The sequence below is a fragment of the Lissotriton vulgaris genome, unplaced genomic scaffold, assembly GCF_964263255.1.
Source record: "Lissotriton vulgaris unplaced genomic scaffold, aLisVul1.2 SCAFFOLD_1049, whole genome shotgun sequence".
NCBI lineage: Eukaryota > Metazoa > Chordata > Amphibia > Caudata > Salamandridae > Lissotriton > Lissotriton vulgaris.
Window position 1 is genome coordinate 241,097 of NW_028250089.1, and position 21,864 is coordinate 262,960.

At 44.6% G+C, this 21,864-nt stretch overlaps 1 protein-coding gene across 1 annotated transcript in view; it reads left to right on the top strand.

The window, feature by feature from the left end:
* The window catches only part of LOC147663375 (cocaine esterase-like), a 513,967-nt gene that overhangs the window by 199,290 nt on the left and 292,813 nt on the right, over positions 1-21,864 (top strand). Inside the window, exon 7 of the mRNA XM_086950486.1 lies at positions 9,008-9,121. Coding sequence (XP_086806612.1) covers positions 9,008-9,121 — 114 coding nt within the window. The remainder of the gene's footprint in view (positions 1-9,007; positions 9,122-21,864) is intronic.

Below are 21,864 nucleotides of genomic sequence, written 5' to 3' on the forward strand. Positions count from 1 at the left end.
GATCGATTCAGAGTGTATCCTTGCATGTGTAATCCTTAGGCACCTTTCCGTTAGACAACAGTAGTGCACTTGGCCAGAGCGACAGAAAAACCTTAGCCGCGCTACCCGTAACAGCACGCCTACCACTTGATTATTTTAGAAACACAGGGATTTGACTGTGTATCGTTAGGATTACCATTTGAGCTTACTCAGCTTGATATAAACGAAAATCAATCTTCTGGGCACCTATTCAACTCTAATACCTTGTACAGGTGTCAGATGATTGGCTACTCTTTAAGCTCACTGAGGCGGCATCACGCCAATTTTCCCTTGTTTTTCCCTGACCTCATCTTATGAGCCAATGGCGTAATAATCATGGAAATAGTTTGTGACAGTACTACTTCTTACTAGGATCGAACCATAAATTTGAGATTGATCATGCAGGCATGTAATGAATTTTTATCTGCCTCAGTCATACGAACTAGAATTAAGTTTGTACTTTCTGTATGGGCATAAAAGGGCTGCTTGATTGTAGACCAAGATATATCACGCAGGCGTACTAGGACGCCATGATACCTCATCATTGCATTCGTTTGATGGTGTATTTGTGCCCAGCCCTCATATTTCTTCATCTAAACTCATGTCTCTACACTGAATACAGTGCTAGAAAGTATATCATATGTCAATAATTTCCTTTTCTCTTCACAGGTTTTTCGGCCAGGTTGCACATTTTTTGCCCTGACCTTTATCATGGAGACTGCCCGTGATAATTGTATATTATATATATTTTTCACACTTTGAACCTCACAGTAGGGTGCGCCTTAGCGCGCGCATACCACTGGGGGTCTAATTTTAGGTCCTGACGAATGCTGAGCGAATGGCAGTATAACAGCAGAAACATGTTGACCAGTATTTTGTTTAATTACCAAGGACATTTGGTTTCGTAACACAGAACCTAATCGTCCGCTCACTTGTTTTTAACAAATACAGGTTGGTCATTATTAAAACAAGTATAAAGACTACAACCTAGTATTTTTTAAAAAAAATTTGCACCTATTATCATCGCACTTTGATTTGGGCACCTTTTGCATCCAGCACATCCTGCTCCGCTGCAATACAGGCGTTGTAGCACGCTGGGGTGGTACTAGATCGCCCCAGCGGGGACCCTGTGATGAAGCATGTCACCAGCTAGTGGTGAGTGAGGGTCCTTCTACAACAGGGAGATCCCTGTCCTGTTTCACAAAGTGGGATACAGTCATCCAGTTGTAGTCACAACCTGACTGGTGAGGTGGGTGCCACTCCCGTGAGACACTTATTCTTTCTCTTCTAGACATATGGTGTTTTGTAATTTATCACTTGATTTGGAACACTATGGTTTACACTCCTTCGTTGTTGTTACAGTACTGTCCTTACAGGGAGGCATTATCGGCTTCTGAGAAACGTATTTTCTTCCCCCACGAATGTGTTCTTGCAGGAGACCCCCCATAGTTCAGCTCTACATAGGGCGGCAAATTGAGCCCTGTATTTGTAGACTTCCAGCGCAGGGGCAACAGATTTAGTAATGCTGTTCTTTTTTTTTTTAGTATCGCACTGCGTTTTAAATCAGAATTGACCTGCTTTTTTGTAATTGAGAGAACCACGTCAAGTTTGTTTCAGTGTAATACCTAGATAGTTAATATTCGGCACACACTATAACCTCTGTTCTCAGAGGTTGATATTCCTCTTAAATGATTTGTGTGGTTTTACTGCCATGTATTTTGTTTTACTGGAGCTTATTTCTAAACCTGTAGTAGAGCAGTATTTACTAAACCTGTTTAGCAGATTTTGGAGGCCTTTTGGAGTTTGCGAAACTAAGATAGTATCATTGGCAAATGAAAGAGCCGGTAAGGGAACCCCACCTAGCTTTGGAGAGTCATGGCTGCATCCTAATAAATAGTTAGGAGCGTCATTTACAAATAATGAGAAAAGGATGGGTGCCAACACCCAACCCTGCCTGACACCCCTCCTTATGGGGATTGCATCTGTTAGTTCTCCCCTTGGTCCCCACCTAACTTTTGCAAAATTATCTTCATGTAATCTCATTATTTGGATAAATAGGTCTGCGGGTACGCCTTGTACTTTAAAGGATTTCCAAAGTAAGTCTCGGAGAATCGAATTGAAGGCTGCGTTTAAATAAATAAAAGCTATATACAGATGACCTTTTTTAAAAATTGTGTATTTCCAACCCAAACAGAGAAGTCTAAAAACTGGGTCAACTGTGCTAGTTCTAGCTCTAAACCCAGCCTGGTATTGTGTTAAAATGCTATTAATCTCTATCCAATCATTCCGCTTTGATAGGAGCTGTCTTGCATGAATCTTTTGTAGGTTGTTGATGGGACTTATGGGGCGATAGTTTGCTGGTTCTTGGCACTCCCCCTTTTTGAAGAATGAGATAATTTCAGCCCCCTTCCAAGATTTTGACAGTGGCGTTCCTGCCGCCACGGCTTTGCAAAGAAGATTATTATATGGGCTCCATACTGCTTTATCATGCTTCAATAAATCATCTGGAATTTTATCGGGGGCTGGTGCTATCCCTGGCTTGACAGCATCTATGGCTGTCAATGTTTCCTGTATGCTAAATTGTAGGGTATGGGTTTGTGCCATTTTAGTAGATATAGGGATGATTCCCGTATCTCTTCAATGTATGTCTGTTATTTCGCTAGTGTTCTCAGCATAAAGTTTTGAGAAATGGTTCACCCAAGCGTTTGGGTCCAAATAGAGATACAAGCTGCTTTCCCCTGTTTTATTTCCTTTGGCTATTAGGCTCCAGAAGCCTGCGTGGTCCTTAGTTTTGGCTGCTAATATCAAATCGGACCACATGCTGTCATCCCAATCTCTATTTATTTCTGTTAATAACTTTTTATACCTCACCCTTTTGTCTCTCAATACCTCTATATTGTCAGATTTGGCTGCCATTTTCAGCTCTGTCTTTGCTATTCGACAAGGCTCATTATACCACTGATTGTGACAGTTGAATATGATGTTCAATTTGTGGACACCTGGACCTCATGAAAAACAACAAATTTGGTACAAAGTTCCCCAACGTGATTAGCTCAAGTAACCTAATAAACCCTCTCTCTTCCAGGGTGTGACAGAGCAGGGAATAAAGTAATCCCTTTTCGGAATCTAGGGTGCCTCACACATACCAAAGGTTGAATGGCTTTTGTCATCCCACCCGATGGATGTCCAGTATCATCATTGGCACCCTGCTCCAACGGCAGGCTGGCGGTGCAATGCCCGTCGGGCAGCACCGGAGTGCTGCACTTTCGCGGAGATCTTTTATTCCTTTTTGCCAATGGGTGCATGTGTGTGAGGGACCTAAGAAGTGCAATAGTGAGCGTGAGTGAGGTTAAAACAGGTCAGTAGAGTCCAATAGGAGAACCTTTAATAACATGGCTCACTGCCTCATTAAAATGCGTGAAAATGTGAGGGGTACTGAGGCGTGACAATTAGGGTAATCAAGCCTCATTCGACCCTCAGTCCAAGTGTGGTCGACATGTTTCATGCCCAAAAAGGCAATTCATCAGGACCAAAAGTGCTCATAAAATTGCTGTAGGATTCCTCAATAATTAAGGAACCGGGTATACGACCTGACTTGTGTCGCAGGATCAACCCTTCAATGAAGCCCTCCCTGGGACTAGAGAAAGAAACAACAGAAGGGTACAGTCAATAGTTTGATTGTTACTACAGACATTACTGCATGCAATCATGGCATGCAAGTGATTGAGTATTGAAGGGGGTCACAGCCCCGGTGAACTGCTAACAATCAGAGAGAGTGAGAAAGGAGATGCGGGACAGAATAAACTGCATTGTGTCCTTCCAAGCATGCCATTGGGAATTTATCATTTGGCAAGCAGTATGTTTGATCACAGCATATATCGTGTGCAACACCATAATGGTAAACACGTGTGTGTCATGCAGGCTTAATAAGGTGTGTGTTTGCACATCCAACAAAATTTTTTTTTTTTAAAAACCTAAGAAAGATTACCACTCAAATGCATCCGTTATTTAGGGCAGGGCATTGCACCCTCAGTGATCGCGATCGTATTGAATACCCCCAGAGAAAGGTGAATGGTAGAACTATTAGCAAGGGGGTAGCGGATCCGCGGTGCTCACCCGCAGTCCCTGGTCGGTGATCCCCCCGGCAGACCTGGTGGGGTCAGTGCTGGTTAGCTAGCACCTAAAGGGAAGAAAGCGAGTCACCGTTCGTCAGAATATTGAGGAACGGTCAGGCTTACCATGAGATGGAGTCACAAGTGTCAGTGGATCATGACGTTCGTAAATCCAAAGCCTCCGGTGTGCTATGCGAAAGGGAAGACACGCCTTACCTGACTTGCCTCTGGCCCGCGCTTCTAGTCACCTACCCCGCCCACGTCGGTATGACTGCAGGAAAGCCGGTACGGGCAGTCCGTGTTTCCACCGCTTAACAAAGCGGGATGCGCGCGCGCCGTGAGAGGCGTGTCTGTTCAGTGTTGCTAGGACACGCAACGCGTTAGATCATGGAAAGCAAGGATTCCCAATCGTGCATGAAACGATCACATGTGTCACGTCCTACACAAGGCACTCGACGTTTATAAAAAAAGACCGTGAATTCACACTGGGGGATTCTCAACACGGCTGGCATGGATTTGCCTCGCCCACGCTTTGCATTCAAGAGGACGACGAATCTAAAAGATACCCTCATCCACACCCGTCCGAAACAATCAAGCACCCGACCACTGAACACTCTATGGGATCTTCCACCAGTCGTTGGGCATTACCGTTGTGGATCGTGTGTAGTTTGCCCTCAAACTATCCAGGGCAAAACTATTGTACTACCCAGGGACTTTACCTGGAATATCAACAGACACACCAACTGCAACAGCTCAAGATGTGTCTATGTACTCATATGCCCCTGCAATTTGCTCTACATCGGGATGACGATGCGCCCAGTCAAACTACGCATCATGGAGCACAACAGTAATGTACGCTGTCATAAGACTCATACTAAATGATATGAGCACTGTAGAGAACAAAATCATGGAACTGAAAGTTTGAAATGGACTGTACTGGAATGCCATCCATCTATGAACCAACAAACCCTCTTTAAAATGGAGCAAAGATGGGTACATCGTCTACACACTGATGAAAATGGCCTGAACGATTCTGTGCCCTGGACTATGCTGTCCAGATGATATACTCCATGGGCTTACAAGACACTCCATGGGCCCACTGTCTAATTACTAGTTCAATCCCCAATCATTACCATTTTCCACATTACGGCCAATACTGGTCTTCCTATCCCCAACCCGTCCTAAGATGGCGCCCATAGTCACAGGCCAGATGCACGATTGGGAATCCTTGCTTTCCATGATCTAACGTGCTGCGTGTCCTAGCAACACTGAACAGACACGCCTCTCACGGCGCGCGCGCATCCCGCTTTGTTAAGCGGTGGAAACACGGACTGCCCGTACCGGCTTTCCTGCAGTCATACCGACGTGGGCGGGGTAGGTGACTAGAAGCGCGTGTCAGAGGCAAGTCAGGTAAGGCGTGTCTTCCCTTTCGCATAGCACACCGGAGGCTTTGGATTTACGAACGTCATGATCCACTGACACTTGTGACTCCATCTCATGGTAAGCCTGACCGTTCCTCAATATTCTGACGAACGGTGACTCGCTTTCTTCCCTTTAGGTGCTAGCTAACCAGCACTGACCCCACCAGGTCTGCCGGGGGGATCACCGACCAGGGACTGCGGGTGAGCACCGCGGATCTGCTACCCCCTTGCTAATAGTTCTACCATTCACCTTTCTCTGGGGGTATTCAATACGATCGCGATCACTGAGGGTGCAATGCCCTGCCCTAAATAACGGATGCGTTTGAGTGGTAATCTTTCTTAGGTTTTTAAAAAAAAAAAAAATTGTTGGATGTGCAAACACACACCTTATTAAGCCTGCATGACACACACGTGTTTACCATTATGGTGTTGCACACGATATATGCTGTGATCAAACATACTGCTTGCCAAATGATAAATTCCCAATGGCATGCTTGGAAGGACACAATGCAGTTTATTCTGTCCCGCATCTCCTTTCTCACTCTCTCTGATTGTTAGCAGTTCACCGGGGCTGTGACCCCCTTCAATACTCAATCACTTGCATGCCATGATTGCATGCAGTAATGTCTGTAGTAACAATCAAACTATTGACTGTACCCTTCTGTTGTTTCTTTCTCTAGTCCCAGGGAGGGCTTCATTGAAGGGTTGATCCTGCGACACAAGTCAGGTCGTATACCCGGTTCCTTAATTATTGAGGAATCCTACAGCAATTTTATGAGCACTTTTGGTCCTGATAAATTGCCTTTTTGGGCATGAAACATGTCGACCACACTTGGACTGAGGGTCGAATGAGGCTTGATTACCCTAATTGTCACGCCTCAGTACCCCTCACATTTTCACGCATTTTAATGAGGCAGTGAGCCATGTTATTAAAGGTTCTCCTATTGGACTCTACTGACCTGTTTTAACCTCACTCACGCTCACTATTGCACTTCTTAGGTCCCTCACACACATGCACCCATTGGCAAAAAGGAATAAAAGATCTCCGCGAAAGTGCAGCACTCCGATGCTGCCCGACGGGCATTGCACCGCCAGCCTGCCGTTGGAGCAGGGTGCCAATGATGATACTGGACATCCATCGGGTGGGATGACAAAAGCCATTCAACCTTTGGTATGTGTGAGGCACCCTAGATTCCGAAAAGGGATTACTTCATTCCCTGCTCTGTCACACCCTGGAAGAGAGAGGTTTTATTAGGTTACTTGAGCTAATCACGTTGGGGAACTTTGTACCAAATTTGTTGTTTTTCATGTCATAGGACGTGTACACTGGACCCCGGTAAAAATTGTCCGCCCCCTGTTCCCTCTTTTTGATACAACGACACCTGGACCTCTACAGCCCCTCTTTCTGCGACATGGCCTCTGCGCATTGGCCAGTCTGCTTCGTACAGAAGGATCACTCCCACTGTCTCAGTCTCCATATGTACTGCCATCTTCTAATTAGGTTTCAGTTATCTACCAGTCTAATACAGTAAACAATTAGCCTAGTCTACCTAATGAGAAACACAATAAGACACCTGCAGAGGAGAGACAAACAAGACCCTGGCCAGGCATCTAATAAAATGAAGTTCCTGTCATTTGAGCCTGGTTACATGTTAGGCTAACTTTGCAATAAAATGACTTCCAAGCAAGTACAGTTAGCATGAGTAAATATATTGATTATATTTCGAGTATTTGTGTTAATTTTATTAAAAATAAACATAGCCACTTACTGTCAATTAAATATTAAAATGCACACAGATTGATGTGATTATCATGTAACATGTATATATAACGTGCAAGTGCATAAAACACTAAAATTGCCCTGGACCAGTAACATATTATACATGTTTCTCTTATGTAATATTGTATGTTTATTTTGGTGAGGTTAACATGAAAACAGTAAGTGAAATAGTGCACTACACTATTTGATTGTAGTAAAAATGAAAGAAAGGTTCTTATGGGGTTATTAGGATGGCGTGCGGACTTTAGAATGGTGTGTGGACTTTAATCCACTCATCACCCTAGCGGTAACGGAACCGCCCGCCTGCCATGCGGCGGTCCCACCACCCGAATTATGATGCGACCACCACCGCGGCGGTCGCATCTGGCGATTCAACATTGCGGTGGGTGCTGCTGGCTGCAGCACCCACCGCAAAGGTGAAATGCCATGTTGTGCATTTCCATGCACAACGTGGCAGGCACCACGCAATGCCTGCCACCTTGTGCATGGACTTGCAGGGGGGTAACATAGGTACCCCCAAGTGCACCCCCCACATCCCCATAGTGCCTGCAATGGGCCACCTAGGCAAGACCCTGCCAGGCTTTAGAAACCAACATCATAATATGGATGTTGGTGCCTGCTACCCATCGCCACCATATATGTGCCCGAGCTCCGCCAGGCTGGCAACCGTCCCAACTGGCAATCGTAGCGATTGCTGACCAGCAGAAAAGCGGCGGACAGATTTTCCGTCCGCCGCAATACCCACTGCCATCTTAATATGGCGGAGGGCAATTCATGTTACGATGGCGGGCGGATCGCCACCGCCTGGTCGGTGGTGGCAATCCACCCGCCATTGTAATCAACCCCTTAATTGTGTAGTCAAGAACTTAGGATTTTATATGAAACCAGACTTTATTTTGTTAAAAAGTGTATTCTGTATGTATAATTAAGATACTTTAGAGGTTGCTACCAGGAAGGCAAACAAACAAGCAAATTTGTTGCAATTATAATGTTCGGGTTTTGCTTAGATTTCAGGAATGTGCTGCTATGAAAAACAATTAAAAAAAGGTTAGACTGTAATATTTTTTAAGCTGTTGCTGCAATGTTCAGATAGCATAGGACGCTGATTGTGTATAGAATGATTATGTTTTACTCAGCTTTCATGATGATGTTTCTGAACCTCTCTGGATTGTTTTGCTGCAGTCAGTATCTATATGCATTGCCATCCTTATAGAGCAATTAGCTAGAGGGAAGAAAATCAGACCGTATCTACGTCTCTCATCAGATGAAATTGCATTTTATAAATATTATCCCATATCTGCGAAACAATAGCCTCTACCTGTGAAATATTGACCATTAATTTGGTAATGCATCAGTTAAAAAGGAATTAAACTGATTCAAAATGGCTTCATCAAAGTGAGCTGTTAATATCATCATTTTAGTTATGCATACATGATTCATTTCATAGTGTGTACAGTGTGACGTTTCTGATTATTATTCAATTGGACATGCTAATAATAAATTAATACATTTCTAACAAAAATATAGAAGAATACTGATTAATACAAAATGTCATTTTTTCATAAAACCATTTTCTAAAATGTTGCCAAAAAGATTACCTACTTTTTAATGCTACTTTTTAGCAGTACAACATGGACAAATGAGTCTGAGTTTACTCTGGTTTTCATTTATTTCAGATATTATCCCCATTGACCAAGGGCTTGTTCCATAAAGGTATATCTGAAAGTGGGGTTGCATTGCTTCCAGAATTGATCAACAGCAATACGGATACAACCACCTACGTAAATAACGTAAGTGCTTAGTTTATTTGGTTGATTATGCATCACCACAAGACTGGTTATAGTAATCTGTTTGTCATCTGGGTTGCAATCTAGCACTTCTTATAGTTGTGCACAAACAAATTAAGCTCTGCAGAAGTTTCACTGATTTGAATAAGTATTAAGATGGTATTGAGATGGTTGTTCAAATTAGAATACTATATTATATGTAAACATGTGGGTTAAAGGCCTACAAAAAAATGTGTATTACAAAATATGCTAAACAAATACTCTCATTGACACAACAGCTTTAAGGTAATAATTTTTCCAAGACTATTTTCCAAGGTATGGGCTCATGTTTCTTAAACACCACTGTCAAAAAACCATACATAACACTGAAGGGCCAATTCCGATTTCAGATGGAAGGGCTCTGAACAACGTTCGGAACCCTTCCACCCGCATCGGAATGTGCCGGCCGGATTCCTTTCTGACCGAGCCATTCCGATGGGATCCTTTGGAAAGGAATACGACTCGGATATCCGGATGGTTTATGACGGGCTCAGAGAGCCCGTACGCCGTCCGGAAATCCTTCAGTACTCCCCCGGCCGCCCCTTTACGACAGAGGGAGTACGATGGTAGTTTTTCACTGCCCTTTCGTGCAGCTGTTTATGGCACGAAAAGGCAGTCAGAAACTGTATTTGGGGGGCCCCAGTAGGGCCCCCATGGGTGTGAGGCCACCGAATGGCGGCCTGGGAGCACCTATGGTCTCCCTCTGTTGATCCCTGCTCCCGGTGGGTGGCACCTTTGGGTGCCGGCCATAGGGTGCAGAGATTGACTGCACCCCTCCAGTTCACAGTGGAGGCATGCATTCCGGGCGGAATGCTTGCTTCCATTGTGTAACATACGAATGCGATGAAACAGGGTTCGGTCCCATCATACTTGCAGGGCCGTAACCGACGACAGTAGGTTGGTCGGTCTTGGTTACTGACCGATGTCGGAATTGGGCCCTAATAGTTAAAAAAAAAACACTTGGTGTTAGTTTATATGTAGCATGGTGCAATGGTTAATTAGGTCTGGGTTTTGACTCTGAGCTAACGCCCAGATCTATTGTTTCTACGATACTTAGAGTGGATTCTGGTACTCCCCACCTTGCAACCATTGGCCCTTTCTTACCAGCCTCTTTTGACCATAGGCTTGAGACTTTGTCCGTCACAGCTTTGCTCAGTTCAGAGGGCAGTCATAAGAGGAGAGTGGCCAGGGATAAAAGCCAGAGGCCCGCTTTTTTCAAGACTCCATACGGCCACTTTTAAATCTTTTCATATATCACAAAAGAAGGCTTAGCTTACTTTTCTGATATATTCTCAATAAGACATACGCCCTTAATTGCAATAGATGTCACCATGAAATTTAGAAGGGTTCTGCATCATGTTTGTGTCCTGAGCTCCTCAAAACCTTCTGGCAAGAGGAAGAATCAAAGAATAGCAATGAGAAAGATGCAGTCCAGCGGTTCGGGGCACATTAGTGGAATGGAGAAACATGACACAATGAATTAAGCAAAGTCCTTGAAAAGAAAGAGGAAATAGAGTCAATTTACAAAACAGGAGGGTGCCAGACACCATGTTTTCTGTCTCTCTGATGCATATTATTTTTGTATTACTTAGAAACATGTGTTTACAGCATCTGGCGAAAACTGGAGCAACATCCAGAGTGCCCACATTAAGTTTTGCTCCAAGCCTTGCAAAAATATCTGATCAGAGGAATACTTGATGGCTGTGAGAGACACTATATTAGCTCTAAGTGGGAGCTAGGCATTATACTGAAACAGCCCTCGAAGGTTAGATCCAGCTACCTATTCCCAAAGTAGCCAGCACGATTAAAGAATTTGAGATATATTGCCCACTTCAGAATGCAAAGTGAGAGTATCCGTAACAGTCAACGTAGATCAGGCATGCGTCCAGCAGTCTTTGGTTAAAGTTCCATCGAAAAGAGTTGAAAAATCAATGGTGAGCAACAATATTCAAAAAATAAATAAGGAAAAAAAGCATGTGGTTAGACACTGCCCTCCACTGTTTATAATGCGGTGAACTGTGGTATATTTACTTTGTGGATGAAGTAACAGGAAGTCTTTAAAAGAGCATCAAAAGGAGAGCTAAGAAGTGTTAACTACCTAATAACTTTTCTAGATTACCTATCCATATATCCTTGCAATAAACTATATATAGGGAGCACCATATAACCTCTCATGAACTGCATAGTGACATTCACCAATGCAAACAAATATAGTGCCATTAGACAAACCCTATGAGGAGTTCCAACGTTTAGGGTGTGTTGCCCCTGTCTACTGTTTGAATGTAGGTAATGGTTGTGGAACAGATCTCACATGTGACAGTGAATAGTAAACATATCTCCACCACTTCTAAAACTGTCTCCTGTTTAAACAACATGTGCCCTTGACAGCTAGGTTGCAGAATATGTCTCCTGCTACTGAACTCTAATATTTCCATTGTATATGTTAAACCAGCCTGCTCTTCGGTAAAGGTAGATTCCAGTTATTCTGCATTCTTCCACCATGTTCTTATAGTTCTTACATGCTGACAATTCGTTCTGTGGCCTATAACCAAAGGTGATAACCATAAGGATGACTCCACTTGCTCAATAACAACATCCTCACACTTTTTTAGGCATAGTTGCTAAGTCTTCTCACTCACTGAACAGTATATTCTGTAACTTGTATTTGATTGGGCTAGGATCTCCCTGTACACCAATCTTATGTAGGAACTCGTTTATCATGGTCATTATTAACCCCAAATCAGACAATAAATTTAGAGCTTTTCCATCAACGGTGATGTTCTCATAGAGGGTAAATGCAATCTAAGTTGCCCCTTTCAACCACAAAACTGCATCCCTTCCAAAACTTTTCTCATCTTCTGAGCCTTCATTAAACTCCCTCTCCAAGGCCGAAATGACTTTCTCCATATTAGACTGACACACCTTAGCAAATTGTCCTAACTTCCCGCAGATTCCACTACTGATATTTTTCGCTGGACAAGGACTACCATTAGGTGTATGATTGGAACCATCACACTGAAAACAGATGTTTTTCTGCCTGAGAAACAGATTAGGGTTTCACCCTTCTTTATTTTTTGCACCTTTTCCTGTTCTGAAAATCCTGTTTGATTTTGCATGACTCTTTTATTGCAACAGTCCCACATTGCTCTTTGTGTGGCATAGCGTAGTGTTTTGCCATTGTGCAACATTCCGTCCATCATCTTGTGTGTTTTGCTGTTCACCCTATGTGGGCTGGGTATGCCCAGACGTGGGTCCCGTGCTCACTAAGCCACTGGAGCTATCCTGGCTGAAGATGGCTGATAGCCAGAAACCGGTCCTAGGATGCTTGATTCCGGTCCAGGGAAGACTTGGCTTGGCAGTTCTGTCTGGAGTGTTCCCATGAGGCACCGGGTCAAAACTGATTTGCATATATGGCCATGTCTGAACTGGGGTGGCTTGGAGAGCAAAATAACGATGGATTAAACCCAGATATGTGACTGGGGGTGAATGTTTTGCCATTGTGCAACATTCCGTCCATCATCTTGTGTGTTTTGCTGCAATGAAAACACAGCAGCTTCAGAACGCTTGTGCTACATCACGATGAACACTCGTGCAGGATCACGCTCATTCATGGTCAAATATGAGGAGGTCTTCCCCCTGTTTTTAGGTCAAGCCTAGCGTGCGCAGTCTGGCTGGAGAGATTTAATGATTTAGGGTATGTTTCACTAGCGGGCTTTAAGCCCCGCCCCTCTTTTCCATTGGCCGGCATCACAGTTTATGCTAAACGGTGGCCAACTATTGGGAAAAGGGTTAGTGTGATGTACACTTTTCTCTTTTTGAGCCATCCTACTTGGACTGGCTCCCCTGTCTTCCTTCTGCTGTAAAAGGTTTGTTATCTTTATGGGGCCAAATGCATGGCCCCATGAAGATTAGAAACCTTTTACAGCAGTAGGAAGTCAGGCGAAGAGAAAAGTCTACGTCAGAGAACCGCTTTCTCCTCCCCTGTCCTCGTTTCAAGCTCCCCTGCTTGCTGCTTCTCCTCCTCTCCCTCGTGTCTTCTCCCCTGTTTCCCGTCTTCCTTTTCTTCCTTGCTCCTGTTACCTTGCCCACCGCGCTCGCTCTCCTCCCTTCTCCCCTTAGCTCCGCTATTCACCTCCTATCCGTCCTCTCCTCCCTATATGTCTCTTCCCTCCTCCTTTTCCTCTTGGCTCCAGCTTTGGTCGCGGCACGCTCCTTCTGTTTGAGCCCTAGGGGCTGTGAGTTACTTGAAGTCTTCTCTTTGAACCCCCTCCAGGGCTCGACTGCTCCGACATTCTTGGCTGGTCCCTGTGGGACGTCTGCGGCCTCTGCCAGTCCAGGCAGCGCTGTGCTCTACCTGCCTGGCAGCGCTGTGCTCCTTACCCAGGCCCCGGCTGTTTCCTCGGTACAGGCCTCTGCCCACTCTCCGCCTGGCAGCCCCGGCTGCCTCCTCGCTACAGGCCTCAGCCCTCTTCCCCGCCACCAGCGTGGAACCGGGTCACTTCACTTGACAGCCTTTCATGCAGCCTGGGGCTGATGCAGTGTCCCGTTTAGCACTTCATTCCTCAGGAATAGCAAACTCTTTCAAAGTGACATGAGCATGGGCTCTCTCTGCCCTTAATCTGAGCTTCTTTTCTGTTCCTGAGTGTGAGGTTTCCCAGGCCCTCGCCAAAGGCGCAATAAGGACTTTGATAGCTTCCACCCGGGCAAAGTTAATTTGCTCAACTCATTTGGAGTAGCTTGTCCTTGGCTACGCACCTTTTTAAAACGCCCCTTCTCCAGTCTTCGCTTCAGCCCAACCTCTCTATCCATCTCACCCTCGGTACCTGTCTCACCGCAAAGCATGAACTCCTCTCTGTGTGGAGCAACAAGGTGCCATAATCAAGAAACAGTCGCCCAATGCCTTAACGTTGGACAGTGGGGGTGGTGTGTGCGGTGTCCAACTAGCCATTCTATGAAAATAATACCTGAACGACAAGCACACAAGGAGACGCAAGTTAGCAGTCATTAAAACGAAGCTCTTCCTTGAGCCTGGCCCATGTGATGTCTTTATGCCTTAGAATATTTTGTTTGCTATGTTGAATCTTCCTCTGCTAGTGTGGCAGCGTGGCACCTTCACCTAACTGGTCCACTGTAAAAACAAAAACGTAAATGATATCTTTAGTGAGTTATTGCTGTACTTGGAATGGTTACTACACCACCAGCTCAGCTCACGCCTTTGCACAGGGGAACACATTTTAGGGCTGGGAAGGCGCATTGTTTTGAGTTACATTTTCGCAGGCTTTGTCTACATTCTGTGAGTCAGTGACATCATGGCGGGCAACCTGCCAGATCACCAATGTGGTGGAGGTCAGTCTCTTACCAAATGCTTCGTGGCTTGACAAGGAACATGTTCGCTACCTGCTTCTGCCAACGTGATTGGAGTACTATCATGAACATCTGCTGGCGTCCATGAGGTGGCTACTGTGGGCATTATTTTTATATTTAAGAAACATACCCTCCAACACACTGATTGATGTCTAAAATACAAAAACAAAAATCAATGACCCCGCCCTGTTAGAACTTTTCTCATTCCGTATAAGGCCAACTAATGATTTATTTAGGCCTCATATGGTGGCCCGAGCAGGATAAATATGCATAAGAAGGCCAATCCTTACTGAAGGAGACCTTCTGACCTTCACCCCAGCTTCTTGAGGCGGGAGGTTCCCTTTTCTCTCAATGAGGGAGTTAAAGTACGAGTTTTGCAGGGGGGGCGGGGGGGGGGGGGCTCGGCGTGGTTCATCAATTTCAACAAACTCTTAATGCCCCCTAAATGTCTCAGTGACTAACACTACGCTTATGCCAAGGTTATTACCATCGAACAGGTAGAGGGTGATGATAAATTAAAAAGTGAAAGTGATGCAATCTATAGCCATGACTATGTTCCAATTCAAAGCCATACAAAGCCCTGTACTTTTCTCTGTGGAAAACATCGACATGTCAAAGAACCCAGTTTTACACAATCAACATGTTGGTGTTATTTCTGCCACACATTGCTCTTCTGCGCAGACATAATTTTGAATGTACCTGTATCAAATAACATAGACCTGTCTGACATGTGGGTCCATTCATATTTAAGGAGATTTTTTATCCAATTTTCAAATGTGAATCAGCTTTTAGCCAAAAGGTTTTATTTCACCCTGCTCTTCTGTCCAAGTTGATGGATTGCATTTCTACTCCTTGCGCTAAGTGACAGGCATGGAACTATGTGTTATCCTGTTGAAAAAAAAAATACAGCCCCCAATTAGCATTAAAACAGCTGTAACTCCGCCGCCAGCACTGTAACTAAGGCCATCTTTATGGCAGCATGATGTATTTCGGGCGTTTTATGAAATAAAGATTGCACCGTCCTTAGGCGAGGGAGGGAGTACAGTGCTCAATAGCAAACACACATCTTGGCAGGTCAGAGGATGTCAGTGTTTATGCTCAATGGTTATTGCATTTCCCTAAAAACATAATAGGTGAGAGAAGTAAGCAATGAGACATACATTTGATTGACCGAGTTGCAAGAAGATAGCCAATAAAAGAACACTGGCTTCTTTCTGACCTCTGCTTATGCAGCCAACTCAAAACCAGGGCCAAAACAACAATGTGCGAGCGGAAATAAGGTTTTTTAAATCCATAAATTGATCTTGTGGCCAGATACATTAAAGTCGTATCTGTAATATAAGGCGGAAATATTTTGTACTGGATGTACTAATGATGCATAGACAACGCAATTATTTCACTCCGCCCCAGTTATAGAAAAAGCCTTCTTTACAATAACAGTTCTGCAACAAACTGTGTGTGAGACTGTGTGTGTGTGTGACACTGTGTGTTTGACACTGTGTGTGCGTGTGACACTGTGTGTGAGACACTGTCACTCTACTACACTCTACTATTCTCGTCTACTCTCTACTCACTCTACTACTCATTCTCTATTACTCACTCTCTACTACACTCTACTGTACTCTACTACTCTACTCTACTCTAATCTACTGCACTCTACTCACTCTACTACTTACTCTCTACTACTCTCTACTACCCACTCTCTACTACTGTCTACTACTCACTCTACTACTCTCTACTACTCTCCACTACACACTCCCTACTACTCTTTAATACTCACTCTCTACTCACTCTCTACTACTCACTCCCTACTACTCACTCTCTACTACTCACTGTACTACTCAGCTCATTCTCTACTACTCTCTACTACTCTCTACTACACACTCCCTACTACCCTTTAATACTCACTCTCTACTCACTCTCCAGTACTCACTCCCTACTACTCACTCTCTACTACTCTCTACTATTCACTCACCTACTCTACTCACTCTCTACTACTCACTCTCTACTACTCACTCTCTACTATGATCTACTCCCACTCTACTACTCTTTACTACTCACTCTCTATTATTCTACTCATTCTCTACTACTCTCTACTACTCACTCTACTACTCACTCTCTACTACTCTCTACCACTCTCTCTACTAATCACTCTTTACTACTCACTCTCTACTACTCTCTGCGACTCACTCTCTACTACTCTCAACTAATTTCTGCTACCCACTTTCTACTACTCTCTACTACTTACTCTCTACTTGAAGAACCGGGTTTTAGAACCCAACCGGCGCCAGGGGCACGCCCAAAGTCTTCGGGTTCTCCTGTCTTAGAATACAGAGACACAGGATACTTCTCGGTGACATCAAAGATCAAATTTATTGGCTGCAACCAGGAACAGAAGTCTACGAAGTACGACACAAGTAGGTTCGCTAGAGACTGCTCAATCTTCGTATTGCGAGACATCGTCTTTTATGCTAAAAATCACATTCCTGACAAACACCCATTATTTACAAATTGTCCAATCACAAGTAACTTTGCAAAAGGCATCGCATGACGACAAACCCACTTTTCAGTTGTCCAGCCCACCATCAATTACACGGGAAAGCCCAATATTCTTGCTCGGACAGGCCGGACAAACCCATAATAAAAGACCACAACCCATACCATAAACAGGCCATAAAAGAAGGAACAGAAACAGATGTGAAGCAGGATAAGGGGTGTGTGCGTGTGTAATAAACTCAACAATGTCCTCTTCTTTGATCCCAATCTCGATCAACTACCGGGCAAGGAACTGCCTTCGCAAGTTTAGCTTCAGGCAACGGGGTCAGTTCGCTCAGGTCACCTAGGAGTCAGCTAAAGTATACGTGTACCAAAGACTCGTTCGGCCGTAGTCATCGGCCTATGTGAGGGCAACCACAAAATGGCTGCCGTACACAAAATGAAACCCGAGGGTTCGGAACGAAATCCCTAAATACGTAGTGAAGCCATCGGTCTAACATGGCGAAATCACTCGTACTTGCTGCACTCACTAGTTACGGTCCGCTACTATCAAATTCGTAACAAAACCATGACCTTTATAAAACCGGTTCAGAATTCACGGAACCTCAGACCCTCCTTTTGCCCTTACATAGGCAATAACCTAAACTCACGTCAGTCTGAATCCAGGTCTATATTCATCAGATCATCAAGATGTTGCTGGTGCAACATCCTATTACTTAGTAACTCTCTCTGGACAGGTCTCCTTGCACACGAAGTAGCACAAAGGCCACATAAAGCAGGAGCACACTGTACACAAAGACAGAACAGGAAAAGAATAGCTAAAGCCATCCCAATGATCATCAGAATCTTCCATCCCCAAGTGGATAACAATCCCCAAAACCATCCCATTAACGACCAATCTCCTTCGCCCACATGTACAGACTCAGAGATCTTATGTAACTTGGAAATGGCCTGGTACACTGTCGGAGCATTGTCTGGAATGAAAACGCAGCAGCTCGATTGCATCAATTTACATACCCCTCCTGTATCTGCAAGTATGACATCTAACGCAACTCGATTCAGCAACGTCATAAGACGATCCGATTGGAGCTCAGCAGTCAAATTACTAAGGGCACCGGCAGACTCAACTATGGTGGACTCAACCACTCTCGTCAGTTGCCGTATGTTCCTACTGTTGACCATAGGTCCCCAAAACGGCAGGAAACCCTTAAGAAAATCTCCCAATTTTTGTCCTGAAGTATCTTCCTTACTGAAGAGACCTCTAGCAATTCTTGTTCTATGGTAATCTGTCTCTGCAGTATACGTAGGGGGCAACAAAAATGAAACATAACATGTTCCCGAAAAATCAGGGGGCAACCATGTGTATGCTCTATCATAGCAGACAAAATATGTACCCTTAGCTGCTAAAAACGATGGGGAAGTCTGGGACGCAAAAACATACGTCTCAGTGCAAACACTCTTCCCTAACTGAGCTCTCGGATTCTTGCCATTACCTTGCAGACAAAAATGGCCACGATGGGGTACGATCCAAATCAGAGATTACCTTTTACCTCGCTGCATTTCACTCAGACTAATACCATATCCAGTCACGTTCCATCCAATATATGCTAGTGTCTCATCATTTGGAATAGTCTCAAGGGAATTAATTCCTCTAATCATATCTACTATTCCCTTCACTAGAGCACTATTCCTCGGATTATCTTTCATGGAACGCAGGGGGTAAACTTCACGGGCATAGATGAACATCGTCCTATATGCCCACACAGAACCATTATAGCTGAATGGCAGAACCAGGTAAGGAATACCTTTATCCGTAGTAGGAGTCATAAGCCCACACACCCAACAATTAGTGGTGTTCACTACTAACTGATGCTGATGCAGAAGTTGTACAAAGGAGTTATTAGTGAATTCCAATCTTCTAATGGATTCATGTTCATGCAAAGGATGAAAAAAATGCGAAGAAATAGTAGGAAAAGATTTAGGTTGTGTGGTGGGTGCAAACGTCACTTGAAAAGAGAACATTACATATCCCACCAAAAACATTGTCATGCTAAGTAGCATTAAAAGACATGTTATCAAAAAACATTTGCTACTCATTAGTTTACACAGTCTCGTCTTAAAGTTCATTTCTACAACAGCTCTCTTGATCTCAAAAAACTCCATCCTCTAACCGTGCTGTTCGCGGCAGTTGGTTCTCTTCTGCTCAGGTGTACGTCTGAATGTCCCAGGGAACGCCCTAGAACAAACCAGAACCATCGACCTTGTGTCTACCGGCTGTACACTCCAAGTCTTTATACCACGACCCTACAGCTGAACCCGGATGGCGGTTCGAAAAACAAAAATAGATCAAAACAGCTTTTCGGATGAGAGAGCGTAGTTTCAAAAGCAAAAAGGAATCATTTTATTTGTCCATCGACTCTCGGTCGTAAGTTATAGCGGCCTTTACCAGGCAATGTCTGATCGCGAAACAATAACTCAGGCTCAGTAGTGTTCAATCGTACAGATGGAGACACAGCTGCTTGCAAAATGTTGTCGTTTTCACGCTCAGAGCTTGTCCCAATCAAACGTGCGTCACTGAATGGAATGAACCTTGGCACAGTCTCAGTTTCTGAATCACCAACACCTTCCTGGACCCACTGGTCGTACAGCAGCGGCAAAGAAACCCTCTTACAATGTACGCCGTGGATCCAGTTCCTCTTGCCGTGAACTCTCACTGCGGTACGTGTCGCCAACAGGACCTGGAATGGTCCAGTCCAGCGGAGCTGATCGTTCTTTGTCCGCTGAAAATTCCGCACCAGAATCCACGAGCCAGGATCTATGGAGTGTCTTGGATCTTCAGATGCTTGTGGCAATGTATCGTGAACCTGTTGGTGTAAGACACGCAATTTAGCCGTCAAATCATACAAATAGTCAATCAGCACAGGATATTCAATCAGGCTCAAACAACGACTGAGAAGGACGCTCACTCCTAAACGAAAGCAACGTCGCAACTGCTTTTTCAACATCGAGACCCACTATCGTTCCTTTCACAAACTCGGACTGTACACGAAACAACTCTGATGGAGTCTGACCCAACTCACCATCTTCCCATTCCTCACGAAGGAAAGTACACATGATGTCAAAGACATATCTCTGCTTTGGTGCTTCCCATTGTCGGAAGACATCCATAACAGACTCTAAATCATATCTCGAAGAATTAGTAACCCATTTACGAGCCAAATGATCCAATATTACCCGCTCTTCGGGACCAGGCAACTGACTACGCAACTGTTTACGCTTAAATACAGGAGTCACACTCAATGACTCAAGGAAAGGAGACAAAAGACTAGTAACAGTATCAGTCATTCTCTGTCGAACAGAAGGAGATGCTGTCATAAGGGCAGGAGGCAAAGCAGGTTGAGACAAAGCATACGTGGGAGCAGTAGCAGAAGGAGTAGCAGAAGAATTAGCAAATACAGGAGAAAAAGTCGTATTAGTTTGAGACGGAACTGATAGCAAAGTCGGCGGCCCTAGAGAGGGCTGCGCCAGAGGAGAAGGAACCAGCTGAAGAGGAGCTGGCGGCTGTACAACAACAGGAGGCACAACAACTGGAGGTTGCGGAACTAAAGGTTGCGGAGGTGCCGTAGCACTCTGCACATAAAGGGGTGGAGAACTCAACAAATGTGACATCAAAGGATCCTTTTCAGGGTCCCTCGTTGCACCCTGCTGAAGAGGCGACAAAGCTGGATAACATTTATCGATAGCGATTTTACGTTGCCTATGCAACTCCTCACTCGCTTGTTCTTCTTCATTATCTTTAAACTGTATAGCAGCCTGCATTATCAATATACCCTTCTCTCTTTTATTTCTTTTCGCTAGTTTAATTTCTCTCTGTTTGGCTTCCTTTCGCCGAAGGCGGACAGAGTCAAACATCGCCGACCGGGCTTTCTTCTTAAAAAGTTTAACTTCCAGATTATCTAAAATCTCTTTGTCATAGCTACCATATTGGGGCCATTTTAAAACACCGTCTTTCCTAGTGTATGGGACCCATACTTCATTATCCGTAATGGGGCCCACACCATGTTTAGAATAGAGCGCATAAGTCGGAGTTCCAACCGGAGGTATCGGACACGAATCCTCCAATCGGGAATCCCTGTTACAACTACAACAAAATATCTTTCCAAGTTTTCTAAGACCAGGCATCTTCGCTCACTGATATAGCTTCAAACTTCAAGGGATTACCAAACACGATAGTCTCGCAAACATACGAGTCCCTCGGCTTTGGCACTTGTAAGTTCCAAATCAAAGATCCCGAAGGATACCCAAAACTAAGGACTGGGAGCGACCCACTTATACTTAACTGAAGTATCGATCACGCCACCAGAAGGCCCGTCTATCGTCTCGCTCTACAAATCGTCTCAAAGGGTCCAAGACAGTGCGACAGTCAGGGCAGCAGTACTTCATAGCCGTCGGAAAGCGGGGAAGCCTCGCAGCAAAAACCTTCAGTCCACGTTCGACATGCCGGGGTCGATGAAGTGTGGGCCGTCTTCCAGAATTTCCTCACGAAGCTCCTCACGATCTTCAGGCTTGGACCGGTAGCACTGAAGTCGCCCCACGTTGGGCGCCAACTGAAGAACTGGGCTTTAGAACCCAGCGGAGCATGGGGCACGCCCAAAGTCTTCGGGTTCTCCTGTCTTAGAATACAGAGACACAGGATACTTCTCGGTGACGTCAAAGATCAAATTTATTGGCTGCAACCAGGAACAGAAGTCTACGAAGTACGACACAAGTAGGTTCGCTAGAGACTGCTCAATCTTCGTATTGCGAGACATCGTCTTTTATGCTAAAAATCACATTCCTGACAAACA